The sequence below is a fragment of the Salvelinus namaycush genome, chromosome 25, assembly GCF_016432855.1.
Source record: "Salvelinus namaycush isolate Seneca chromosome 25, SaNama_1.0, whole genome shotgun sequence".
In the NCBI taxonomy this organism is placed as follows: domain Eukaryota; kingdom Metazoa; phylum Chordata; class Actinopteri; order Salmoniformes; family Salmonidae; genus Salvelinus; species Salvelinus namaycush.
The window spans coordinates 40,658,401-40,685,632 of NC_052331.1; the positions used below are offsets into that span (position 1 = coordinate 40,658,401).

The 27,232-nt window shown below is 43.3% G+C and overlaps 3 protein-coding genes across 4 annotated transcripts; 1 reads left to right on the top strand and 2 right to left on the bottom strand.

Moving 5' to 3' along the window:
* Positions 1 to 245: 245 nt before the first annotated feature.
* On the bottom strand, positions 246 to 6,221 carry extl2 (exostosin-like glycosyltransferase 2). The gene is made up of 6 exons (XM_038964469.1): positions 6,088 to 6,221; positions 5,124 to 5,572; positions 4,609 to 4,679; positions 3,648 to 3,763; positions 1,565 to 2,021; positions 246 to 1,328 (listed from the first exon to the last, which is right to left on the bottom strand). Exons 1-5 carry the CDS (start codon positions 6,090 to 6,092, stop codon positions 1,622 to 1,624), a joined length of 1,041 nt encoding a protein of 346 aa, XP_038820397.1. The 5' UTR covers positions 6,093 to 6,221; the 3' UTR covers positions 246 to 1,328; positions 1,565 to 1,621.
* Positions 6,222 to 6,342: 121 nt separating this feature from the next.
* Positions 6,343 to 17,751, top strand: zgc:110366 (uncharacterized protein LOC550476 homolog). Of its 2 annotated transcripts, XM_038964470.1 has the most exons (8): positions 6,343 to 6,499; positions 7,054 to 7,302; positions 7,782 to 7,883; positions 7,984 to 8,075; positions 8,377 to 8,559; positions 16,079 to 16,138; positions 16,526 to 16,626; positions 17,115 to 17,751. In XM_038964470.1, the coding sequence occupies exons 1-7, from the start codon at positions 6,427 to 6,429 to the stop codon at positions 16,619 to 16,621; spliced, it is 855 nt and encodes a 284-aa protein (XP_038820398.1). In that variant the 5' UTR covers positions 6,343 to 6,426; the 3' UTR covers positions 16,622 to 16,626; positions 17,115 to 17,751. The 2 variants fall into 2 exon arrangements, with proteins under 2 accessions (XP_038820398.1, XP_038820399.1); XM_038964471.1 differs by lacking the exon at positions 16,526 to 16,626.
* Positions 17,752 to 18,895: 1,144 nt separating this feature from the next.
* Positions 18,896 to 24,769, bottom strand: LOC120020736 (gastrula zinc finger protein xFG20-1-like). The gene is made up of 7 exons (XM_038964472.1): positions 24,664 to 24,769; positions 23,832 to 24,034; positions 22,702 to 22,806; positions 22,521 to 22,616; positions 22,297 to 22,407; positions 22,046 to 22,172; positions 18,896 to 21,945 (listed from the first exon to the last, which is right to left on the bottom strand). The coding sequence occupies exons 1-7, from the start codon at positions 24,692 to 24,694 to the stop codon at positions 19,292 to 19,294; spliced, it is 3,327 nt and encodes a 1,108-aa protein (XP_038820400.1). The 5' UTR covers positions 24,695 to 24,769; the 3' UTR covers positions 18,896 to 19,291.
* Between the last annotated feature and the right edge of the window lie 2,463 nt (positions 24,770 to 27,232).

A 27,232-nucleotide genomic window follows, 5' to 3' on the forward strand; every position in this document is an offset into this window, starting at 1 on the left:
ATTTGTCGCCTACTGTTATTTGGCGTGATCTTGTTCTGTCCGGAATAAATTAAGGAAATCCAAAATCCTCTGCTATCTGCGCCTGACTCCGCACCTACCACTCCTAGCTCCGTGACACATAGCCTGTTCAAAAGGAGTGCAATGTAAGAGAATGTTCAGATAGGACAACCAGCTGGTTGTCTAACATAATAGTCCATATGCTGACATAAACCTTTTAATTTTATAACATTAAAAAAAATACAAAATGTGTATTAAAACTTTTAATTTTGCACAGCACACTAAGCCCAAACAAATGATTTGCAACAAAGCTCTACCAACAGCATATGCAAACAAAGCCAAAATCACAAACAAAACAACAAATCAATGAGAGAATAAATGTTCCAGTGGTCTACATGTCATGTAGAAAAGAAACATCGTTTTTCAGTTTGAGATGCACAATAGTAGATTTTTTTTGGCAGACAACCCATTTTAAGGGAGATAATATGAAATCTGATCGAAGGACAGTTTTTTGGAGGGACAGCCTTTTTCAATGCATCACAATTTCAGGCTCTTGATGCAACAGAAATGGTAAAAGAGAGGATACTTGCTACAAGTCCTGTAGATATTCACCCTGAAACAGTCATGTCAGGGAGGCAATCGCCAGAAACAGCAGTTTTCACCAGAACAAAGTCAGCGCAACATTCACATAATTCCAGTAAGTACCGTTTAACAATGCAAAGTTTGAGTCGAGCAGAAAGCAGCCATTATTCAAAGTCGTGACGTCGTCGTAATGTTTAAACCAGTAGATAAAAAAATAAATAATAATGTTCACTTGACCTTCCAATGCTATGCATCTCAGAATCAAAGGAATATTCTCAGTTGTCTCGTGATTGTATGAGCACCTGTGTGTGTGTGTCTCTCATCACATTTCATCCTTTATCAAATACACATCTGAATACCTGACAAGTTAAGCCTGTCATGGGAGTGCAAGTACTGACACAAAGGCAAAAGTAAAATCTGACTTTTGAACAGTTACAGTACATACCCTGTGCAAATGTGCATATTACAATGCTGCCATCAGCTGGCAATAAAAACATTTGCACCAACTAAAGTCTATCTATCAACAGTGCCACGTAATATCTTGTGATTCTGGCAACAGCAAAAGTCCTCTGGTTTAATACTGATATCTTGTCTGTCAGATTGTCAAGAACAGGTTAACGTAAAGAGTCCATCTTTAGTAAGGCACCGCTTGTTGGACCATCTGCCGTGTTGTCAGTGTCTGGTCCTGGAGGTAACCGTCTCAGAGATCTAGTCCCGATGAGGTCATAATAAGGAATCCCTTCTCTCGCCTACAAAAAGACAACAGAATGAGAACCTTACTTTAGGGTATCCCAAAAACCGAACCATTACCCAACCAAAATCCTCACATTTTACAGTAAGTGTTAATTCTCTTAACGCTTTGTGTTACACAATCCTGCATACTTCAGTATTAACCCCGGGCATGCAATCTACTCTGTTTCCTCACCCAAAACACTGATCAAATCCTCATCCCCTATCACATCCCAACACCTGTACATTGACCTACCTGAATGTCCGCTGTGTTCGACACCTGTCAATGCCAGTCCGTGCCTCCCTGTGCCAGTCAGCCCCTGCCCTTGTGGTTGGCATAGCTTGGGAAGCCAAACTGGCACAGCATCATGTTAGAGTACCTCAGGGGCATTGCGCCGTAGATCTGTGCCAGCCGGTTCAGGCAGTAGGAGCGCTGGAGCAGGTGTTCGGGACGGTGCCACATGCCTAGGTACCCGCTGCTGGCGTCCCTCTCCAGATTGCGCATATCCACAGGCTTCACAAAGATACCAGAGGGTCTACTTTTTATGGCCCCAGAACCTCGCTGTAGCTCCGCTGCCACGGCAAAGTTCACGGCGATGTCGTCGCAGTTCTGCGTGTCGTCCACCAGGGCGTGCACCTCGGGCGGCTGCTCCTGGAAGAGCTGCAGGTAGCGGTGGTGGAAGAAGGCGGCGCCGATCAGCACCATGGAGTATCTGCAGCAGTGTGGAAAGCAGGGCCCACATTCAGATTGTTTTAAAAATGCATCAGGGCGCAAGACAAAGATGAACATGGTTTAGAGCAACAACGTCTACATCTAGGCCTTCAGTGTCTAGATATGGCAAACTTCTATAGTTATGCAGTTATAGTGTCTTCAGGAAGTATTCACACCCCTTGACTTATTCCCAGATTTTGTGTGTTACAGCCTGAATTCAACATGGATTACATAGATTTTCTCTCTCTCGCCCATCTACACCCAATACCCCATAATGACAAAGTGAAAATATGTTTTTAGACATTTTTGCTAATTTATTGAAAAAAGTATTCACACCCCTGAATCACCGTTGGCAGTGATAAAAACTGTGCTTCTTTCTGGATAAGTCTAAGAACTTTGCACACCTGGATTGTACAATATTCTTTTCAAAATTCTTCAAGCTCTTTCAAATTGGTTGTTGATCATTGCTAGACAATCATTTTCAGGTCTTTCCATAGACTTTCAAGTAGATTGAAGTCCACTGTAACTTGGCCACTCAGGAACATTCAATGTCTTCTTGTTAAGCAACTCCAGTGTAGATGTGGCCTCGTGTTTTAGGTTATTGTCCTTACCAAAAGGTGAATTTGTCTCCCAGTGTCTGGTGGAAAGCAGACTGAACCAGGTTTTCCTCTAGGATTTTACCTGTGCTTAGCTCTATTCTGTTTCTTTTTATCATAAAACAACTCCCTAGTCCTTGCCGATGACAAGCATGCCCATAACATGATGCAGCCACCACCATGCTTGCAAATATGGAGTGGTACTCAGTGATGTGTTGTTCTGGATTTGCCCCAACATAACACTTTGAATTCAGGACAAAAAGATAATATATTTTCCGCATTTCTTGCAGTTTTACTTTAGTGCCTTATTGCCAACAGGATGCATGTTTTGGAATATTTGTATTCTGTACAGGTTTCCTTCGGTCATTTAGGTTAGTATTGTGGAGTAACTACAGTGTTGATCCATCCTCAGTTTTCCCCTACCACAGCCATTAACCTCTAACTGTTTTAAAAATCACCATTGGTCTCATCGTGAAATCCCTGAGCGGTTTATTTCCTCTCTGGCAACTGAGTTAGGAAGGACACCTGTATATTTGTAGTGACTGGGTGTATTGGTACACCATCCAAAGTGTAACTAATAACTTCACCATGCTCAAAAGGGATATTCAATGTCTGCTTTTTATATCAATAGGTAGGTGCCATTCTTTGCAAGGCAGGGTCTTTGTGGTTGAATCTGTGTTTGAAATTCACTGCTCGACTGAGGAACCTTACAGATAATTGTATGTGTGGGGTACAGAGATGAGGTAGTCGTTAAACACTATTATGAACACAGAGTGAGTCACATTTTTACTCCTGAACTTATTTAGGCTTGCCATAACAAAGGGGTTGAATACTTATTGATGCAAAATATTTCAGCTTTTCGTTAATTAATTAGTAAAAATGTCTAAAAACATAATTCCACTTTGACAATATGGGGTATTGTGTGTAGGCCCGTGACACAAAATCTCAATTGAATACATTTTAAATTCAGGCTGCAACACAAGAACATGTGGAAAAAGTCAAGGGGTGTGAATACTTTGAAGACACTGTACCTGTCACCTCCTCCCATCTCTGGGTCCTGGAGTTCAAAGCTGCCGTAGCTGTAGACCCCCGTCACCGTGGTAACGTGTTTACGGGGGACAAATCCAACTATCTGATCTGGGAATTGCTGTTGGAGGATGAGAGTAGGGGACAACATTGAGGAACATTCCAATAGTAATACAATGTAAGCTATTATGTAGAAGAGTGCACAACAAAACCTAATCCCCTCAGGAGTCTGAAAATATTTGGTATGGGTCCTCAGATCCTCAAAAGGTTCTACAGCTGCACCATCGAGAGCATCCTGACTGGTTGCATCACTGCCTGGTAGGGCAAGTGCTCGGCCTCCGACCGCAAGGCACTACAGAGGGTAGTGCGTACAGCCCAGTACATCACAGGGGCCAAGCTTCCTGCCATCCAGGACCTCTATACCAGACGGTGTCAGAGGAAGGCCCTAAAAATTGTCAAAGACTCCAGCCACCCTAGTCAGACTGTTCTCTCTGCTATCGCACGGCAAGCGGTACCGGAGCGCCACGTCTAGGTCCAAGAGGCTTCTAAAAAGCTTCTACCCCCAAGCCATAAGACTCCTGAACATTTAGTCAAATGGCTACCCAGACTATTTGCATTGCCCACCCCCACCTTTTACACTGCTGCTACTCTGTTATTATCTATGCATAGTCACTTTAATAACTCTACCTACATGTACATATTACCTCAATTACCTCGACTAACCGGTGCCCCCGCACATTGACTCTGCACCTGTACCCCCCTGTATATAGTTACGCTATTGTTTTTACTGTTGCTCTTTAAATTACTTGTTAGTTTTATTTCTATTCTTCTTTTTTTAAACGCATTGTTAGTTAGGGTCTTGTAAGTAAGCATTTCACTGTAAGGTCTACCTACACCTGTTGTAATCGGCACATGTGACTAATAACATTCGATTTGATTTCAATGTGTATTGTTGTTAGTACATACCTTCCACACAGAGAAGGCAAAACTGATATCTGGAACGCTGACCAACGTGTCATCATCCAGCATCAACACAGCTGAGGAGAGAAGTTGAACACAGAGTATTACCATTAAATGATTAAATACTTTCAATACACAGCGTTGTTGTGCCTGTATACTCGACTGGACAATTTTGCGACGTAGCTGAGGAAAGGAGACAAGGAGACGAGGAGAGTGTCTGTCAGTCTGTGTCTCAGTGGAGGCTGCTGAAGGAAAGGACGGCCATAATAATGGCTGGAATGGAGTCAATGGAATGGTATCGACCACATGGAAACCACGTCCTCAATGTGTTTGATGCCATTATTATTAGCGGTCCTCCCCTCAGCAGCCTCCCCTGGTCTGTCTGTGTCTCTCTTTCACACTCCACACCTCAGTCAGTATCTATCTTCGGTTGAACGGCTAAGTGAGGTAGACACTTTGGAAAGCCACCTTAACGTCATCTCTGTCTGTCTGACCCTCTCACTCACACACACACACCTCACCGTCGGTATCGATCTCAGCAAATGGCTGCAGGCGGTTGCGCATGCGGTTGACGCTCTGCTCTTTGAACACCACAGGGATGGGATGGGGCCCCAGGGCGTCCCAGAGCTCTTGAGGGGTCCGCTCCCCAATGTTGTTCCACACGATGATGACCCGCCGCAGGTGTGGCACCGCCTGGTAATGGTTGAGCAGTTTCAGCAGGACGTCGGTGCGGTTATACGTCTGTATGACTATGGTAAATGCGGTGGCGTCCTCCTCTTCCGTTTGGCGCCCGGGAATGGCGTTGGCATTGGCGGTGGCTCTATGGCGAAGGGCTCCCATGGCACCGACATGGCCCCGGTCCTCGATGGAAGGCAGGAGGGCAGTCAAGGCAGCACCGACCAAGAGAAGGAGTAGTATGGGAGCAACGAGATAGGACCGCCGAAGACCTTTGCAGCCACGGAGAAGGACTCTGCACTCAGGAGAAAGACAACAATGGACATATATACTGATTCCCAAATCAACCCCTAGCCCATACTCCCTCTGCACTTGTGGAGATCTGAGATGATTAGATAACATAAACAATATGGATATAGGTCTACCTTGCCCTCTGTAATAGATCAGGGGGAATTTTCGCCATATTGCTAATCCACACAGATCACAGACCTTCAGTGTTTAGGGTGCAGAAACTATTTCACAGAATAGGCTTTTTAAAAAGAAGGACTATTTGTCAAGCGCATACATTGTAAACCACGACATTCCCATCACAACCACCTCCATGATAATAATCGACGACATGTTGCGCGCGTGCATATGATTGGGCCTATTAGGCTATGGCATCATCAAAAAGTTAACTTTATTAAACGGTACTTTAACGGCGTTAGTGACTTTTAAAGTAGCCTAATGGAAATGGGTTACAAACCTCGGCCTACAATAGACTAGGCCACTTAACAATACAACAGTGAGGAAAAACACTAAGCTACCTACCTCATTTTTGTATCCTTATAACGCACATTCCAAAACAATTAATTAATCTACTTTAGTTGTTTTCTCCCTCTTTTCCCATTCCACACACAAGAGTTCTGTTGATTTACGCAGACGCAACGTAGACTTGCAGGAAAGTATTTGTAGGCAAATTCGGGAAAGTCAGGAAAACTACAATGACGCACAACTGTACTGCTTTATGGCGATGGTTTTCGCCGCATAGTGAGGTGCTTTTAGTTTTACGACGTATTTGGAAAATTGGATACTAGCGGCACCCTGGAAACGTCCGAGTGAATATAATACAACGCATTAGTTGGTTTTACAAGTCACAGTTGAACAAACATGAATTCTATTGTAACGACTTGTCCTAAAGTTTCTCTTTCCAATGGCCTGCAAATTCCAATTCTTGGACTGGGTAAGATAAAAAACAAACAAATCTATGATAAATGTTTAAAGCTTCCTTTATTTTATATCACGTGCAATCTTTTAAAGAGAAATGTAAATGGTATTTGCATAAGGTGACGATTTTGCAACAATGTTTACTACTGTGCTCAGGAGGAGTCAGTTAATCCATATATATATATATATATATATATATATATATATACACACACACACACCGTATGGAATTACTCGGATGAATTTCTGCTGAAACATCGCCACATTGTGTCAAACTAGCCTACGTAGAGGACTGACTGTTCTAAAATCAGGGAAAGTTTGAAATTCATACCAGAAATACTAAAATCAGGGAAAGTTTGAAATTCATACCAGAAATACTAAAATCAGGGAAAGTTTGAAATTCATACCAGAAATACTAAAATCAGGGAAAGTTTGAAATTCATACCAGAAATTCTAAAATCAGGGAAAGTTTGAAATTCATACCAGAAATTCTAAAATCAGGGAAAGTTTGAAATTCATACCAGAAATTCTAAATCAGGGAAAGTGATGTATCTTTCTTTTCTTCCCAAGGAACATCGCATGACGGCGGGTATTCACATGACGCCGTGTTGTACGCACTCCGCGAGTGTGGCGTGCGGCACATCGACACAGCGAAGCGTTACGGCTGTGAGGAGCAGCTGAGTAAAGCCGTGCAGGAGAGCGGAGTACCGCGGCAAGACCTATGGCTTACAACCAAACTGTGGCCCGGAGAATACGGCTATACCGCTGCCAAAAAGGCCTGCCGCGACTCGTGTTCCCGCCTAGGGGTGGAATACCTTGGTAAGGCTCAAGACAATATGGTGCGAGTACTTTTTACTTATCTGATAGATAAAAAGTATTCAGTCCTTTTTGATCGTATTCAGACTTTATTGAACCAGGTCAATTGAAAACCGGTTCTCATTTGCAAGAGACAACGTCCACAACAAGATTATCTCCCACTACTCATACCAAAACTTGTCCACTATAGGTAAAAAAAATAAAATATGCTTTTCACTCTCTCACCTTGGTGGAATGTCTACCGTCTCCTTGGCGTGGTGGAATGTCTACCGTCTCCTTGGCGTGGTGGAATGTCTACCGTCTCCTTGGTGTGGTGGAATGTCTACCGTCTCCTTGGCGTGGTGGAGTGTCTCCCGTCTCCTTGCTCTCCCTCTAATTGTATCAATCCTCTTTTTTTCCCTTATACCACCCCGCTCACTCCCGTCTCTCTCCCTTTCCCACTCTCCCCCTCTTTCACTCTCCCCTCCTCTCTCACCCCCCAGATTTGTACCTGATGCACTGGCCAGATGCCATGGTCCCAGGAAGGTCCAATAGGGAGGTCAGGGTGGAGACCTGGAGGGCCTTGGAGGAGCTGTATAATGAAGGTGACACAGAAAATTATTTCTTATAGTCACACACCGTGCTATAAGCCTATAGGATTCTTATCAAGAGCCTTCTGTTTCTGTCTCGGTGAACGCGAGGCAGGGGTGTGTCGTGCCATCGGCGTGAGTAACTTCCTCGTCTCCCACCTGAAGGAGCTGAAGGAGGACTGTAGTGTGGTGCCTCACGTCAACCAGGTGAGTGATGCATTGGGCTGCGTTTCATTCCACAGTCTTTCCTGGCCTAGTTCACTCCCTGAAGGATCTGAAGGGACTGGATGGGTGATTGCAACATGGATGAAACGAGTTGTAGCTTCCTGTCCAGTGATCACCTAGTCATCTTAGATCCGTGACGGGGACTGAATGAGGGCAGAGGGTAGGCGATTGATATTTGGAATGGAATGCGGCCAGTGTGTCATGAACCATTACCTACATTGGCCCTTCAGTTATAAGCGACAGGAAAGGACAGACCGAGTGATGTCCCTTTCCCACCTCTCAGGTGGAGTACCACCCGTTCCAGCAGCCAGAGGAGCTGGTGGAGTACTGTCGCCAGGAGGGCATCGTGTTCGAGGGCTATTGTCCCCTGGCCAAGGGTCAAGCTCTCAGCCACCCCACCATCCTCCAGCTGGCACACAAGTATGCCCGCACGCCCTCTCAGATCTGCATCCGGTGGAGCGTACAGGTACCGCCAACTCTCCTGATGCCCACCTACAGTGCCTTCAGAATGTATTCACTTTCCACATGTTGGTTGTTACAACCTGAATTCAACATTTATTACATTTAGATTTTGTGTCACTGATCTACACACAATACCACGTGATGTCAGTGGAATTCAGTGTCAGTGTGTGGGTAAAATCAGTGGGGAAGCCAAGCCATAAAAAAAGCCATATTACAACCTACGTGTTGAGATAATTGCGTAATTTTCTCCATTACCTGTTAGTTCATATGCCTTGCGACCGTGATATATAGGCCTCAAGGCCGAGACAATAAGAAGACAGTGGCAGAATAAATTCAACCACACCTTTTTTGTTTTATCACAAAACCTGATAGCAACCTCTGTCTAGTGAAGTCCACGACGAGCATTGCATGTAACAGACAGTTACATGACCTAGACGCAGTGTTTCACAATCCCTGGTCCTCCAGTAGCTCCAACAATACACAGTTTTGTTATAGCCCTGGACAAACATACCTCATTCAAGTCATTGAGGGCTTGATGATTAGTTGACAAGTTGAATCAAGTGTGCTTGTCTTTGGCCAACACTGAGAATGAAGTAAAACCACAAGGCCAAATTCCAATCTCCATCAATGGCTGATTTAGGAAAGGGCCAATTTTAGCTAGCTAGACACCGGAGGACAACGAGACAACAAATCCTAATTGCTAAATTGTCCCATAAATATAGTCAATAAAATAAAAAGTAATTTAATATTGATTTATTGAAAGCGTAATATCAACTGGTTACATTATATGATGGAACACAATCTTCATAAAGGCTGTATCCTCAGCGGTGGCGCTTGTAGAAACCTATGGCTGTGTAATGGCATAGTTTTGTTTATTTAACAGACAAGACGCTTTTATTTCCCCTGAGTCCCTTATCACAGTCAAGACATACCTATTTTATAGTAAAAATCATGATGTAATATAACAGAATAAAATGGAACAGAATATTTCCCCAATATATAAAAAGTTGCCAGTGTGAAGTGATGCGCATCTCTGGTCTAGAGCAGTTATTCTCAAAGAGAATATGTGGGCTCAATTTGGCTAGTTGAAATAAAACAAAAATTCAGGGTTATAAACCAAAATCAGTCTTTTCAATATACAGATGTTTGATTTAGTTTCCTGCCTGTTCTTGCTAAATGGACAATTCCACATTTGAATACTGCCTGGTGATATGGCCACAAAATCTGTTGAGTAGGGCACAGGCTTAATGATTCTGATGAAAATATGTATGTCTTTAGCAAACTGTTTTTGCATATTTTCAGTGTGGAACCTGTCTATGTTTAAGGGGGGGAGGGTTATAACCAATTCTATATGGCACTAGCAGTTTGCAAAATAGCCTAAGCGGAACATTTTAAGCAATACAATTATTGCAAAACTGCAGCTTGTTGTTGGAACACATATTTCCCAACTTCAATCAACCAGTCCATTTTGAGTCCTCATTTGGCAAGGAATGTAGCTTGTGTATCCCATCAGTTACACTGAACAAAAATATAAGCGCAACATGTAAAGTGTTGGTCCCATGTTTCACAAGCTGAAATAAAAGATCCCAGAAATGTTCCATATGCAGAAAAAGCTTATTTATCTTTGCCAAGATAATCCATCCACCTGACAGGTGTGGCATATCAATATGCTGATTAAACAGTATGATCATTACACAGGTGCACCTTGTGCTGGGAACAATAAGGCCACTCTAAAATGTGCAGCTGTGTCACATAAGACAATGCCACAGATGTCTCAAGTTTTGAGGGAGCGTGCAATTTGCATGTTGACTGCAGGAATGTCTGCCAGAGAATGGAGTGTTCATTTATATACCATAAGCCGCCTCCAACGTAAAAAAAAGAAAAAATAATTTAGCAGTACATCCAACCGTCCTCACAACCGCAGACCACGTTCATATAGCGTTGTGTGGGCGAGCGGTTTGCTGATGTCAACGTTGTGAACAGAGTGCCCCATGGTGGCGGTGGGGTTATGGTATGGGCAGGAATAAGCTACGGACATTGAACACAATTGCATTTTTTGCAATGGCAGTTTGAATGCATAGAGTTACCGTGACGAGATCCTGAGGCCCGTTGTCGCGCTGTTCATCCGCCGCCATCACCTCATGTTTCAGCATGATAATGCACAGCCGCATGTTTTATGGATCTGTATACAATTCCTGGATGCTGCAAATGTCCCAGTTCTTCCATGGCCTGCATACTCACCAGACAAGTCACCCATTGATCATGTTTGGAATGCTCTGGATCAACGTTGACGACAGTGTGTTTCAGTTCCCGACAATATCCAGCAACTTCGCACAGCCATTGAAGAGGAGTGGGTCAACATTCCACAGGCCACAATCAACAGACTGATCAACTCGATGGGAAGGAGATGTGTCATGCTGCATGGAGCAAATAGTGGTCACACCAGATAACCATCTGCTTTCTGATCCACACCCTACTTTTTCTTTAAGGTATCTGGGACCAAAATATGCTTATTTATATTCCCAGTCATGTGAAATTCATAGATTAGGGCCTAATGAATATACACTGCTCAAAAAAATAAAGGGAACACTAAAATAACACATCCTAGATCTGAATGAATGAAATATTCTTATTAAATACTTTTTTCTTTACATAGTTGAATGTGCTGACAACAAAATCACACACAAATTATCAATGGAAATCAAATTTATCAACCCATGGAGGTCTGGATTTGGAGTCACACTCAAAATTAAAGTGGAAAACCAAACTACAGGCTGATCCAACTTTGATGTAATGTCCTTAAAACAAGTAAAAATGAGGCTCAGTAGTGTGTGTGGCCTCCACGTGCCTGTATGACCTCCCTACAACGCCTGGGCATGCTCCTGATGAGGTGGCGGATGGTCTCCTGAGGGATCTCCTCCCAGACCTGGACTAAAGCATCCGCCAACTCCTGGACAGTCTGTGGTGCAACGTGGCGTTGGTGGATGGAGCGAGACATGATGTCCCAGATGTGCTCAATTGGATTCAGGTCTGGGGAACGGGCGGGCCAGCCCATAGCATCAATGCTTTCCTCTTGCAGGAACTGCTGACACATTCCAGCCACATGAGGTCTAGCATTGTCTTGCATTAGGAGGAACCCAGGGCCAACCGCACCAGCATATGGTCTCACAAGGGGTCTGAGGATCTCATCTCGGTACCTAATGGCAGTCAGGCTACCTCTGGCGAGCCCACACCATGACTGACCCACTGCCAAACCGGTCATGCTGGAGGATGTTGCAGGCAGCAGAACGTTCTCCACGGCGTCTCCAGACTGTCACGTCTGTCACGTGCTCAGTGTGAACCTGCTTTCATCTGAAGAGCACAGGGCGCCAGTGGCGAATTTGCCAATCTTGGTGTTCTCTGGCAAATGCCAAACGTCCTGCACGGTGTTGGGCTGTAAGCACAACCCCCACCTGTGGACGTCGGGCCCTCATACCACCCTCATGGAGTCTGTTTCTGACCGTTTGAGCAGACACATGCACATTTGTGGCCTGCTGGAGGTCATTTTGCAGGGCTCTGGCAGTGCTCCTCCTGCTCCTTCTTGTACAAAGGCGGAGGTAGCGGTCCTGCTGCTGGGTTGTTGCCCTCCTACGGCCTCCTCCACGTCTGCTGATGTACTGGCCTGTCTCCTGGTAGCGCCTCCATGCTCTGGACACTACGCTGACAGACACAGCAAGCCTTCTTGCCACAGCTCGCATTGATGTGCCATCCTGGATGAGCTGCACTACCTGAGCCACTTGTGTGGGTTGTAGACTCTGTCTCATGCTACCACTAGAGTGAAAGCACCGCCAGCATTCAAAAGTGACCAAAACATCAGCCAGGAAGCATAGGAACTGGAGAAGTGGTCTGTGGTCACCACCTGCAGAACCACTCCTTTATTGGGGGTGTCTTGCTAATTGCCTATAATTTCCACCCGTTGTCTATTTTATTTGCACAACAGCATGTGAAATTTATTGTCAATCATTGTTGCTTCCTAAGTGGACAGTTTGATTTCACAGAAGTGTGATTGACTTGGAGTTACATTGTGTTGTTTAAGTGTTCCCTTTATTTTTTTGAGCAGTGTATTTAAATTGACTGATTTCCTTATATGAACTGTAACTCAGTAAAATCTTAGAAATTGTTGCAGTTTATGTTTATTTTTGTTCAGTTTAGATACGTTTTTCTAGGCATGTAATTCTGTAGGCCTAACGGAAGCTTGTGTGCTCACTCAGGACACGTGTAGAGAGAGCGGTCAGAACACAGAGTGAGTGAGACAGAGGGGAAAGGGAATTTGGGGAGAAGAACTACGTGATGCTTGGCTTCTTTTTTTCTTGTTGTGCTCCGCAACTGCACATGTAGGCCTACAAATGGAAGACTAGAGTCAAAGCTTCTTTTGTCTTCAAGACAAAATATACAGTATATCAATTTTGTTCAGGGACAAAATGTCACTTGCCCATTTGGGCAGCCAGCCACCAAATACTTTTACCGTATTTGAAAAGTATTTTTCCGTCCGTCGAGATTCATACCTATCTCTAACTCCGACATGGATTTTTGGGGGGTTTTGAAGTGCTGTCACCATGAACACTCCGTAGTAATATTTGATGCAACGAGGGTAGAAATGGTTTATTTGGTCTATATTACTTACCAAGTAAAGCAGAGCTTTTTTATCAAAGGTACAAATATCCTTTTGCGCATAGGCGCATCCAGACACAGCTTGGCTACATTGTAACCGCAAAGCGTATGGGGCTCAGCCAGGACTGTTCATTTTGTGACAGACTTAAAACATTTTAATAATGTAGTTTAACCGATTTGATCTTGGGAAAATAGATGTAAAAAAAAAAGAAAAATATGCAGAATGGTGTTAAATACTTGTAAAACGGCTTGGGGAGAAAAATACATTCTCATAGATTTGAGGCCTCTGATGTTCTTCTTGGCCTTCCTGCGACACCTGGTGATGTATATGTCCTGGAGAGCAGGCAGTGTGCACCCAAAGAGGCGTTTAGCTGAGCGTACCACCCTCTGTAGTGCCTTGAGGTCAGCGGCGGTGGAGTTGCCGTACAAGGCTGTGATGCAGCCCGACAGAATGCCCTGATGGTGCTCCTGTAGAACACTGTGAAGGCCCTCGGGGACAGGACACATTTCTTCAGCCTCCTGAGGTTGAAGAGTTGCTGTCGTGCCTTCTTCACCACCGTGTCTGTGTGGTTTGACCATTTCAGCTCCTCAGAGATGTGTACCCCGATGAACTTGACGTTTTTGACTGTCTCCACGGCGGCCCTGTTGATGAGGATGGGGGGCGTTCCCAGCCTGGTTCTTCCTGAAGTCAACAATCAGCTGCATTGTTCTGTTGAGGGAGAGGTCGTTTACCTGGCACCAAGCCTACTGCCTCCCTGTAGGTGGTCTTGTCGCTGTTGGTAATCGGGCCTACTACTGTCGTGTCGTCAGCAAACTTGATGATGGAGTTGTAATTCTGTAAAGTCACGGAGTGGTGGGTATACAGGAGGGGCCTGAGGACACCCTTGTGAGGCCCCTGTGTTGAGGATCAGTGTGGAAGTGGTAATGTTGCCTACCTTCACCACCTGGGGGGTGGCCCGTCAGGAAGTCCAGGACCCCTGTTGCATAGGGAGGTGTTCAGTCCCAGGGCCGTGAGCTTAGAGGGCACTATGGTATTGAAGGCCGAGCTGTAGTCGATGAACAGCATTCTCACATATGCATTCCTCTTCTCCAGGTGGGTGAGGGCAGTGTGCAGTGCAGTGGCGATTGTGTCATCCGTGGATCTGTCGGGCGGTAGGCGAATTGGAGAGGGCGAGTGTGTCAGGAAGGGACGTGATGTGGTCTTTGACTAGCCTCTGGAAGCACTTCCTGATGACGGAAGTGAGTGCTACGGGTCGGTAATCGTTCAGTTACTTTCCCTATCTTGGGGACGGGGATGATTGTGGACATCTTGAAGCAGGTAGGGATACCGGCCTGAGCTAGAGAGAGATTTAAAATGTCCGTAAACACAACCGCTAGCTGGTCTGCACATCCTCTGAGGGCGCAGCTAGGAATGCCGTCTGGGCCGGCAGCCTTGCGAGGGAAAACATATTTTGAATGACTTCCATTGGTCCTCTGTGGAGACCGTAAGCTTGTAGCCCTTGTCTTCAGGGCCTCTCCTCTGCAGCTCAGAGTCGTTTTGCTCAAAGCGTGAGAAAAAGGTGTTTCAGCTCATCCGGTAGGGCAGTGTTGGTGTCTGCAATTTGACTGGCTTTCTTTTTGTAATCCGTGATTTTTAGAAGCCCCTGCCACATACGCTTCGTATCCGACCCACTGAATTACTCCTCCACTTTGTCCCCATACATCTTGATTGATCCGCGTGGGTCTATTTGTACTGTTTAACCATACAATTGTCCCCGGTCACCTTGCTGTGTTTAGAAGCAGCATCTCCTTCAGTTTCCCGGGTTTTGATTCGTTTAAGTTTTGAAAGACATCATCAGTGTCAGATCTATGATTTTTTTTTAAAGAATCCGGTGACTGAGTCAGTGTATTCATTGATGTTATCCCCAGAGGCGACCCGGAACATATTCCAGTCCATGTGATCAAAACAGTCTTAGAGTATGGATTATGATTGGTCTGACCAGCGGAACCTCCCTCGTGTCTTTGTTTGTAGGAGGGGAGGAGCAAAAGGGATTCATGGTCAGAATTGCCCGAAAGGAAGACGGGAGATGGCCTTATACCCGTGTCGAAAAGGCGTCGGGAGCACGGTTCTCAAATTACTTTTGTTATCCCCCCTGACCTTCTATTCCAGTGGGTTTGAGGAGGCCACGAGAGCGGATACGAGCAATTGAGATTCTCCCAGGGGCTACAGAGAAGCCTAATCAGACGTGCCCGTGCTCATCATGGTTCTGACAGACAAAGTGAAATGACAAAATGTGCTCGTGGTGCACGCCTCTCAAATGATATGTAGCAACACCCTGAGCGCATCGGACAAGAATCAACGATACAAATGTAATAGCAGAAAGAAAAAAAAATTAACTAATTTTCTTTTGCAGGTGCCTTTTCATTTAAACACCAGTGGTGCAGCTAGTGTTTTCTAACTGCACTGAACCAAAACAGTGGCTGCAGAAGGGAAGCAAAACTTTTCAATGGGCGAAACCATTCATCTTGAGGCGACGGGGGGGGAATGTAATATGTTAATTATTGTATAATATATTAAATGGACATATCTAAAAAATATATATATACAAACTAGCCGAAAAATATTTCTAATTGTTGAAAATTACAAATTACCCAATGGATCATGATACTTTTCTAGTAAAAAAGTGGGGGTGCAAAAACATACGTTTGCGGATGCAGCTGCTCTGTTTGCTTCATTGCTCAGGCTGGATATGATTGGTAAGGGGATGTTTGAGAGTGAAAGTTCCATACAGTTACTCATTCTTATGAAAATACATTGTCATAATTATACACTTACATTAAGACACTGAAAATGTACATCTTTAATGGCGTGCTTTGTCCCCCTTCCTTCTCAGAATGGAGTTGTCACCATTCCCAAGTCCACCAAAAACGAGAGGATCCTGGAAAACTGTCAAGTGAGTTGGATTTATTTACAAGACAGAATAAGGGAATTGTGTGTGTGTTTTAGTTGAGTTCTGTTTGAGCATGTGTTGAAGTAGATCTAGATCAATCTAATATTAAAAAGACAGTTCACCCTAATCGTCTGAGTTGAAATAGGCTCTAAGAGAACCCCATTGTTTTGGGGTAATCAATGCCAACGTGAGTCTGTGAAGGCTGAAAAGGGACATTTGGGTGTACTGTTACTTTGACTCAAATGTCAAATGATAATCACAAGCTCAAGAATGGATCCTGTCAGAGTCCTGCCCCAGCTAAAAGGACACGTATCATCTATCAAACCACCATGTTTGTCCACTCAACTTCCACCCCTCCCCCCTGCTGGTCCTGGCTCCTCCCACTCCTAGGTCTTTGGGTTCCAACTGGAGGGGAAAGACATGGCGGCACTGGGCAGTTTGCATGATGGGAGACACGTGAGCTGGGATCCCACATGTGTGGAGTGACACAGGTGCAGCATGTGTTCACCATCACTGCTTCTCACAAGCATGCCTTGCCTCTATGGATAGAAGAGTAAAGAGCTGAAGCTCTGCTAACTTTATTTAGTAACTAAATCATTCTCAGCCACTCTTTCACACCCCCCCCCACTCTTCCTTTCTGGTCTTTTTTCCCTGGCTTGCAGTCTTCCACCCTACAAAATGTATCCCCGATTCAGGATCTTTGATTATCATTAATCATATTTGCATACAACGTATTCGCTTTTCTCATTTTGCTTCACAAACCCTTTCATCTGATTTCATGTGTATATTTGGCTGCCCCTATATCTTGGCTCGCTTTTAGTTGGTGTGTATGTACTCTGTTCAGTATGTGAATGGCTGCTTAGTTAAGAGGTAACTAAGTAGAAAATGAATGGCCGTGTCTCAATTTAAAATACCATTGAGATCTGGGGAGGACTGTTTTCTCTGAGAGTGATGTCACTCATAAGTGTTGTCTCCTCAGGTCTTTGGGTTCTCCCTCTCAGATGAGGACGTGGATCGCGTCAGGAGACTCCACAGTGACATGAAGCTCATTCATCTCAACTACCCACTCTGGAAAGGATTAACATCTTAAAATACAAAACAAAACTTTTAGAAATTAGATCTGTGTGTGTTTATGGCTGTGAATAGAAATGGTGGGGGACTCTGGTGCTTCAACCAGATTTGTGAAGCCATAGTTGCTGCTAGCCTCACCCAACTGCCTTAATGAGATATTAGTGCCTATCCTCCTAATCGATGTGACTGGTAGGATACTTGTTAACATCATTGACTTATATAAATCAGCCATTACTGTATGCCTAGACACAACATTGCCTTAATCCACTGGCTCTTAAAGAATTAGGTCGCCCAAATGGTTAATGGGATTTTAGGGAGGCTATGCTGCTTAGATCAATGCCATTTTTGTACTCAACTATTGCTAATGCTAAACTGGAGCAAAGTTAACAAAATATTCCTTCTGGGAATATCGAGGTTAAGATTATTTTAATTGTAAAAAAGGATCCTTCCTCCAGAATATTGTAATTCATCGATCATGTCGTTGGTTAAATTAATTTTAATAAATACTTTGAGGGGAACACTGAGTTCATCTCAATTTATCAGTTGCTTTTATCATTTTATTCTCAAGGTACCGTAATATGTTCTGCAATGATTACATTTGTATTTTATAAAGAAATCTATACTCTGAGAAACACATTCAGAATTTGAACCAGAAGGGCATTATAAAATCATGAACACTGCATGGATTATTTTTCTTGAGGTGTAAGTGAACAAAAACATCCTGAACTTAAAGAAATATATATATATATATATAGGGTGCTCACATGGGTAAAAACTTTATAGCTAAACATAGCTGGGTATGCCATGGTGATCTTTGAATAAGATCAGCTGAAGGAGAAACAAAGGGGGAGGACAACCGCCACGCGTAATAATTGCACCGTTTATTTTTAACATTTGCCATTTATAAAGGATTTTCACAATGGGCTGTTGTGCTAATCAATTCTTAGTGGGAAAAAAAATCATCCTGCATATTTGACATTTTCTTTAACATGTACATTCAAAAGAGAATAAAGTGTTCAGAATGACCTTACTGTAGCAAAAGGAGAAGGCTACAGTATGGATTACAATTTACACCTAGTTACGAGCTGGTAACGTGGTGAATCTTGACGAATGAAATCGAACACTTAAACGTGTACATCGATAAAAGTGACTGACCCTCGAGCACCTCCAAAATTAATCCAAGTATTCACTAACGCATACAACTTGGGGAGTAACAAAAAAATGATTTCAAATCTCTACTTGTGTATTCAAGCTTCAAAGAAACATTCTACAAACTATATTAAACAGAAATGGGAGGAGGAACTTAACATTGAAATAACTGATGAAACATGGTTGAACATATTAGAGACTCAACAAAGCTCCACCAACTCAAGGTCATGGAGAATCCTGTTGGAAGAATGCTATACGTTTCTTCATAACACCTAAACTGAAATCAAAACAGACTGGCTCACCACACCCTTGTTGGAGAGAATGCTATACGTTTCTTCATAACACCTAAACTGAAATCAAAACAGACTGGCTCACCACACCCTTGTTGGAGAGAATGCGGTCTATTGAGGGCGGACCACTCTCATATCTTTTGGTCCTGCCCCGCAATCGAAACTTACTGGGGAGAAATAAGATCTAACATTGGAAAAATAATGGGATTTGACATAGAACAAACATTCATTTCTTTGTACTTGGGTGAAATACCAGATAACTTACACAATAGAGAAAAGTACCTCTTGAAGCTCCTACTGGCAGCCAGTAAAAAGGCTATCACTAGGAAATGGCTACAAAAAGACCCTCCCACAGTGACACAATGGATAGACATTGTAGAAGAAATACACCACATGGAGCGTATGCCCTTTGCTTTAAGAACTCAACAGGAGAGGTCAGGAATACTGGGAGAAATGGGTTTCATACTTGGAGAAGGTCTAATTCAAAGATGCTAATGTAACTAATATGATGATGAAGATATGAAGTGCACTGTAACTGCCAGATCTTTTTTGTTCTTTTATTTTACTTTATTTGTACTTTCTTTGTGATCCTACAATAAAAACAAAGTATACAAAAAAACATGTACATCCTGGGAGTCAAAGACAACTAAGAACACGAAGCTAACTGATGTTTTCTCAACAAAAGTTTCAGTTGAAAAGTCTTCCCACAAGCCAAACACTTATGAGGCCTCTCCCCTGTGTGAGTTAAAATGTGTACTTTTAGTTGCGACTTTATGCGACAGCGTACTTTACAGAGAGGGCACGCAAATGGACGTTCTCCTGTATGACTCTGTTGATGGGCCTTCAGATTACCCTTCGAAGAACATCTTTTGCCACAATCTGGGCAAGAGAATGGTCGTTCTCCTGTGTGTACACGCGTGTGCACTTTCAATGCATACTTAGTTCTGAAATCCTTACCACATGCATCACATAGATGAGGTCTGTCAATATGCGAACGAACATGGATGTATAATTTATATTGTTTAGCAAACATCTTGCCGCAAAACCTACATGTGAACCCTTCCCCTGTGTGACATAGCATGTGTGTTTCCAGTTTATTTTCGCTCGTGAACCATTCCTGACAACGGGGGCAAGAGAAGACCGGTTTCACTACTGTAGGAGCATTCTCATGTACAACCAGATTACGGTGCATTGACCCACAACCTGTTTTCCTGGCCTGATGTCTCGTCAAGTCGAAAGCTCGACCAAAGCTCCTTGAACATATGGCGCATGTGTGGGGTCCCTGACCCTGTGAGTGACGTCTCCGATGTTGAAGCAAGCTTGCTCTGTTAAAGAATGTCTTATAGCACACCAGACATGTTCTAGAATTTAAAATCACGCCAGTGGGAGGAGCTTTGGAAGTTGTTGGGTTCTCGGATGACGTGCTTTGGCTCTGGGGAATCTCTGTCCCATCCTCCATTGGAACCAGAGAACTGCTTCTGTCCGCTGGATCAACCTCCTCTGGATGCTGGTTTGGATCAACCTCCTCTGGATGCTGGTTTGGATCAACCTCCTCTGGATGCTGGTTTGGATCAACTGCCTCACTCCAGTCTTGCTGTCCTCTCTGAACGTTAATCTCACACTCCTTTGGCTGGCATTGCTGCAAGTCATTTGAGTAGTAAACATCTGTGTTGCAGGACTGCGGGATCGCCATCTCGTTTTCTGCTGCAACTAGTGGCCTTTCTGTCTGGTGTCTAAGGTTCACTTCCTGACTTATCTTTAAGTGCTGCGGTGTGGATTGAGAGGTCCTATTCCTGCACCCCGGACACTTTCTGGAGTCTGGAATGTTTTGACCTGAACACTTGTGTATCCGCAGATCCGATATGCTTGGGAAACTTTCCCCACAATTGATGCATGGGTAAGGATGTACAACATGTTGACATTTTAGGTGTATTCTCAAGTTCGCTGCAGTATCGAAAGTTTCATTACACAGAAGACATGTTCTGTAATTACTGGAGGACTGTATCAGAACAGGCAGAGCACTGAAGGCTGTTGCATTCTGTGGTGTAGAACTGGAGGTCTGGGGTATCACTGTACCATTTTTTACTGCAGCTATGAACTGCTGTTGGTTCCCCTCTGAACGCTCAAAGGTCACACCGCACAGAGAGCAAGGGTGGCGTTTCTTCGTCTTCAAGCACTCTTTAACATGTTTCTTCAAACTAGGATTATTCCCAAAACTTGCCTCACAGTTGTAGCACTTGTAGGGGCGCAGACCATGAACGGATTTCAGGTGCCTTCTCAGCATAAATACATTACAAAGAGTCTTGTGACACACATGGCATATTTGTCTGGCTTTGGAAGGCTGGAAAGCTTTTGGTGTGTGATGAACATAGGGACCTCTTTTGTTCCGAGGTAAAGTGTCATGGGGGTGGGATATCTCTGTCCAATCATCCTCCACAGATGTCATAGACATGTCATCCTCCTTAAAAGATGTCGTAGACATGTTGTCCTCTTCTGGTTGAGCTGCCTCCTCACACACATTCTGCTGATGTTTCTGTAAGTCCTCATGGTGTTCAAAGTCTTGTCCACACTGGGTGCACTTGTAAGGGCTCTGCTCATTGTGAGATCTCATGTGTGCCGTCAAATCCTTTGCTTCGCTGAAAGTCTTTCTACACAAGGAGCATATTTTGACACGCTTGCTTCTTTTAGGCTGCTCTGAGGTAGGGGATGGGTCAGGGACCAGAGAATACTGAGGTTGACCATCAGAGGACTCTTCATTGATATTCCTCTCACTCTTTCGTGATATGACCTGTCCTCTTCTCTGTCCTTGGGATCCCACTTTGCCAATCTGAAGCCTCTCTCTCCTCGGTGTTGCTGCTACCTGTGTCAGAGGTCTCTTCATATCAGTAATGTCAAGTCTGTGTAGCAGCACTTTGGGCTGACGGAGCCGACAGGAAGTAGATAAACTAGAAATGTCCTGCACTTCATGTTGGCTGCTGTGGGCTTTTCCTTGGATTTTCAGCCCACTGTCAGTGTGAAGGTGGTGAAAAGATGTATTGTTTTTCGCTGTTGTTTTCTTGTGTCTACATGCTACCTCCAAAAAAGCAGGCTTCACCTCTTTATTAAAATGCAACAGTTCACTCTCCATGTGTTCCAACAAAGAGGCCATCTTTGGCTCATTGTCAGATGAGACAGGACTCATACATTCCTGCTCAGGTTCCGATTGGACCTCTGGGTCAGCTTGGTCAGTGACGGCTTCATCTATCACTAAGGAAGTGAGAGACATTGACGCGAGGATCTGATTGTCACCGGAAGACAGAGCTAGGGACAGTTGAAGAAGAAAAGTCAATATTAAAGCCAAACATGGAAATGTTATAGGCTTTCTGATAACATTATTTCCTGTCCAGTCTATTTCTCCTACCATTGGTGTCTACATGTCCACATGTGTTGTTGTGGTGCTGGAGAAGGGTCTTCAAAGGCTGAGGGTGGGATACACACTGCACACACTCCTCCAAGACAGAGGGATCAGGTAGGAACCAAGATGCAGTCTAATGGGAAGAGAATGGCTTTTAAAAAGACCAATGTATCCCAATTTATATTATAACATATGCAATTGTTAAACAACATGTATGACAGTATGCTGATGAAGGTAATAAGATGTTAGCATGGTACCTGTTGAAGGGTTGGTGCTGGAAGCAGCTTCTCCAGCCTGGAGAGGAACTCCCACACCAGAGTCTGCAGTGTGGAGTCATACTTGGGGCCAAATTCCTCTGGAAAAATATTCTAAGAAACAAGTAGAGGATATTCAGTACTTTCTGATTTAGACAATTATTTACACCTGCCTCGTAAAATAAATTGCCCCTTAGTTATCAGCAGCTTTAAGTTACAACACTGACCTGAAAGAAGTGTTCTTTCTCAACTGGGTCTTCCAGCAGAGTTTGAATCAGCTTCCGGAAAGTTAATTCTGATGCCTCCATCTCAGGATCTGAAATCTACAGCAAGTATGGATAGCTCAGTCAATAAATTCAACTAAGTAGCAGCGTTACAAGTCTTGATCTGTTACTGGGTAGTACTAACCTCCTTGTCACTATGAGTGATGATACAGGTGTTCATCCTGTTCAGGTGTGGCTGAATGGTCTCAGGGTTGGCTAGGTGATCAGAGCGACACAACTCCAGAACCAGCTGATGAAGTAAAAGTTCAATTTGTTATGAATGCAATTAAAATTGGACTGGTGGGTGGGCCAACAAAAATAGAAACAGTATATTGACATCGGGAGTGTATTCACTCGAAAGCAAATGGGCTGAAACACACATCTAATAAGAAAGTATTTTTTGTTGCAAAAACAAGATGGTACTTCATTCATCCCACAGAGGGGAAATTTGATTGCACAAGCCAATACAGCACCAATAAATACACCATAAAAACAGACACTAAAAGCAGCAATTTATTTTGAATTTCACATTTATTTAACCAGGTAGGCTAGTTGAGAACAAGTTCTCATTCACAACTGTGACCTGGACAAGATAAAGCAAAGCATTGTGACAAACAACACAGAGTTACACATGGAATAAACAAGCGTACAGTCAATAACACAATAGAAAAAAAGAAAGTCTATATACACAGTGTGTGCAAATGGCGTGAGGTGGTAAGGCAATAAATAGGCCATAGTAGCGAAGTAATTACAATTTAGCAGATTAACACTGGAGTGATAGATGAGCAAGTAGAGATACTGGTGTGCAAAAGAGCAGAAAAGTAAATAAAAACAATATGGGGATGAGGTAGGTAGATTGGGTGGGCTATTTACAGATGGACTATGTACAGCTGCAGCGATCGGTTAGCTGCTCAGATAGCTGATGTTTAAATGATTATTATTAGGGTGTGTGTATATAGTCCTGTTCCACTGTATGTGCAAGAGGCCTGTACAAGTGTGAGGTGTAAAATGGAAATGTGTTTTTTGCATATCCCACTCGCCCTGAGACGCCCCTTAGGGTTAATTGCCTTGCTCATACCTAGTGGGCTTGGTGATTCGGTTACTGGCCCAAAGCCCCTAACCCACCAGGCTACCTGCCACCCGTAAGGGTTTGTGTTTAAAAAGCCTCAGAATACGGTACGGTACTACGGTGTACACACTAATGAATACAGGTCGGGAGATGAGAGTTGAGGAATTCTGGCCCCTCCCTCTACACCCATCAGCACCATCTCTCACCTGTGCTCGGAGCCCCATGATGAGTTGGACTCTCTCCCTGTAACTCATCATATCAGGAACTATTTCCAACACAGTGGTGACAAACTCCTCCACCAACCCGTAGTCCATTATGTCTCTCTGCTGAACAACTTGCCATAGAGCTGCAGACACCAGCCGCAGTGGAGGAACCAACAGACGCAGAGATGGTAGGGGGAGAGGGAGACCTACAGCAGACACAAATTCAGTTAGCTGGATAACAAAGATGATAGGGGGACCTACAGCAGACAAATTCGGTTAGCTGGATAACAGAGATGATAGGGAACTTCTGCAGACAAATTCAGTTAATCTCTGTTATCCAGCTTGAGGGACCTACAGAAGGGACAAATTCACTTATTTGGAAAACTGATATTATAGGGCAGAGAGGGACTTACAACAGGCACACATTCAGTTATTTGGATAACAGAGATGATAGGGGGACCTACTGCAGGCACACATTCAGTTATTTGGATAACAAAAACCCTGTCCTCTTTGATAACACTGTCAAGTATCCTTGTTATTCTATAGCTTCCAAAGTTTTAGCAAAGTATATATTTTTTTCTTCATATAATGTCATTCCTTGAAAACGAGCTACTATATTACATAGAAAATCAAGTGCTATTTTCATGTGAAAATGCAATTACTTTGTTCAGCTAACCAGCTACGTTTTTGTTTGTGGCACATCTTTTACAACGTGTGGCTAAACTGTCTAATAGCTAGCTAGCTAGCTACAGTCCCTCACGTTTTTAATTCAATACACTAGCTAACTAGCCGAGAAATGTTGACAACACCAAAGAGAAGGCCACAGCAACCATACCTTCTTCAATCAGAATATGGTGTTTTCGCATTTCGAGCTTTCAGTGCCAGTATACTTGGACTCAAAATACAATTATGTGAGCTTTGTTCGTGGATGCGTTTCCTTCTTTCTTCCTTTTTTAAACGTAACTTCCGGTATTCAAATAAGAAATCATTAAAAATAAAAGGGCACATTTGAATAAGGTTTCTATACCGTCTCTGGTTTGGTTTGCACACAGACATAAAACCCCAAAGAGGAACAAGAAAAAAAAACTGAAATTTCTAGTCACTGACATTGTTATAATAAATAAATGTAGTTAATAATTAATTAATGAGGTGAAAATTATAATGAAGACCTTTTCAGACCAATAACCACAAAAAACTGTAACGATTCTCCAGAGAAGTTACCTATCCCAGCCACACACAGACAGTCACACATTATCTTGTGTCTTTCGTCAGCCATAGAAGAAGACAAAAGAACAGTGTAAACAAGGTGACTAAAGACATTTTATATTTCAGTAGTCCCGGGCCTGTAGTGTGATTTAAATGTACATTTTAGTCATTTACAGGATAACTTAGGGTTAAGTGCCTTGCTCAAGGGCACATTGACAGATTTTTCACCCAGTCGGCTCAGGGACTCAAACCAGCAACCGTTCAATTACTGGCTCAACGCTGTTAACCTCTAGGGTACCTGCCGGCGGAAGTACCTTGACATCACAATGACAATGACATTTGATTATGATACTGTATGTTCATTCATACTCTGGGGCGCGTTCAGCAGGACACGTTTTGGACAGTTCAGATATAAATATGTTATATAGAACAACTACCCGTATATAGAACAAACATGCCTCTCCGACATGGAACAAGAAATCAGGCTCTATTCATGACATTTCTATCTGCAACATTAGAGAACCTTTGAACGTGGCCCTGATCTGTCTACTGCAGTGTTTCTTGATCCTGGTCTTGGGGACACAAAGGGGTGCACATTTTATTTTTTAGCCCTATCAAAATATGCACCCCTTTGGGGTCCCGTGGACCAGGATTATGAAACACTGCTCTCATGTTGCCTAACAACTAAAGCTTTACTGTCACCTAGTGGCTGATTTAACACACACCGGTACACCCAAATCAAAGAACAATGAATAGGCCATATTCTCTTCACTGTTCTTTGATTTGAGTCAAAGGTAAAGTAAGATGTTCAACTCCAGCCCAAAAAGCTGTGCGCGCGACAATACCGCGTTTAGCAGACCAAATGGGGATTTTTGTTTTTGTATGGGAATCTATGAGTGTCGAATTTGGTCTACAACAAAAAATGTAATTGCTAATTTGCGATGTGAGGCTTATTTGATTGAACAGAAGTTTCGTAATGATTAGGGTGTTAGAAATGTAATGATATAAGTGGACACACGTGGCATTCCGGCATCTTTGAGAAAAAATATTTTATATCGGAGTTGTGTCAGTTGTTCACGCACTTATCGGCTCTCTCTCTCTCTCTCGTTGGCTAGAATGTTCCTACCTGATTTTGCCTTGTCCACCTTTGCAGACATATGTTTCCATTATTAGAACCCACTGGGCACACACCTGGTGGAATCAACGTTGTTTCCGTGTAATTTGAACGAAATTACGTTGAACCAACGTGGAATAGTGGGAACGGTCAGTCAACTATCTTGTCAATATAATTGATAATCTTTGTTTGAGTGTAAGGCGTACCCTGCTCTGAACGTTAGACACTGTCACTAGTGGGCTACCACCCGGTACTCTACCTACCCTTCACCATAGAGACTCCTGCCCTATGTACATACAGTCATTGAACAAATGGTCACTTTAATAATGTTTACATTCTGTTTTACCCACTGTAGGTTTTCACTCCAACTCCAGTTGTAACTAACCTGATTCTTATCATCAACTAGCTAATTATTAGAAATCAGGTGCGCTACATTAGGGTTGGAGCAAAAACCTACAAGAACCTACCTCTCCAGGAACAGGGTTGGAGAGCCCTGGTCTATACACACCTCTATACTCATATACTGTCTGTACACACCTTTTCTATTCATATACTGTCTATACACACACCTTTCACATACTGTACATATTTTTATTCCGGGCTCAGATATGTCTACATTTCTTGTTCTTTCTTTTTGTATTATGTGTGTATTGTTATTGTATTGCTAGATATTGCTGCATTGTTGGAGCTAGAAACAAAAGCATTTCACTGAACCTGCGATAACATCTGTAAACATCTTTGTTGTTTTTACACTGCTGCTACTCGTCTATTATCTATGCATAGTCTGACTCAGTACTGGTATCCCCATACAGTATATAGCCTCGTTATTGTTATGTAATTTTCTTGTTCCATTTTTTTTTACTGTAGTTTATTTAGGGCTTGTAATTAAGCATTTCACGGTAAGGTATTTTCCGGTTTTATTCAGCGCATGTGACAAATATAATTTGATTTGAAAACTGTGTACAGACCAAAAAAAAAACTTTGCTTTGGTGTACGGGTATGTGTTAACACAGCCACTAGGTGGCAGTAGAGCTTTACTTTGTTAGGACACACAGATTGGAGTATGAATTAACATGTTTTTGCA

What these genes read in the sequence shown, in the direction of transcription:
- extl2 (XM_038964469.1), bottom strand. An exon ending in TGCTGAGATCGATACCGACG is followed by an intron (nt 4,680 to 5,123) that starts GTGAGGTGTGTG and finishes TTCTCTCCTCAG; the next exon opens with CTGTGTTGATGCTGGATGAT. An exon ending in TTGCCTTCTCTGTGTGGAAG is followed by an intron (nt 3,764 to 4,608) that starts GTATGTACTAAC and finishes ATCCTCCAACAG; the next exon opens with CAATTCCCAGATCAGATAGT.
- zgc:110366 (XM_038964471.1), top strand. Translation starts at nt 6,427, where the DNA reads ATGAATTCTATTGTAACGACTTGTCCTAAAGTTTCTCTTTCCAATGGC. An exon ending in GCATCCGGTGGAGCGTACAG is followed by an intron (nt 8,560 to 16,078) that starts GTACCGCCAACT and finishes CTTCCTTCTCAG; the next exon opens with AATGGAGTTGTCACCATTCC. An exon ending in GGATCCTGGAAAACTGTCAA is followed by an intron (nt 16,139 to 17,114) that starts GTGAGTTGGATT and finishes TTGTCTCCTCAG; the next exon opens with GTCTTTGGGTTCTCCCTCTC.
- LOC120020736 (XM_038964472.1), bottom strand. Translation starts at nt 24,694, where the DNA reads ATGCGAAAACACCATATTCTGATTGAAGAAG. An exon ending in AGAAAGAACACTTCTTTCAG is followed by an intron (nt 22,408 to 22,520) that starts GTCAGTGTTGTA and finishes CTTGTTTCTTAG; the next exon opens with AATATTTTTCCAGAGGAATT. An exon ending in CAGCACCAACCCTTCAACAG is followed by an intron (nt 22,173 to 22,296) that starts GTACCATGCTAA and finishes TCTTCCCATTAG; the next exon opens with ACTGCATCTTGGTTCCTACC.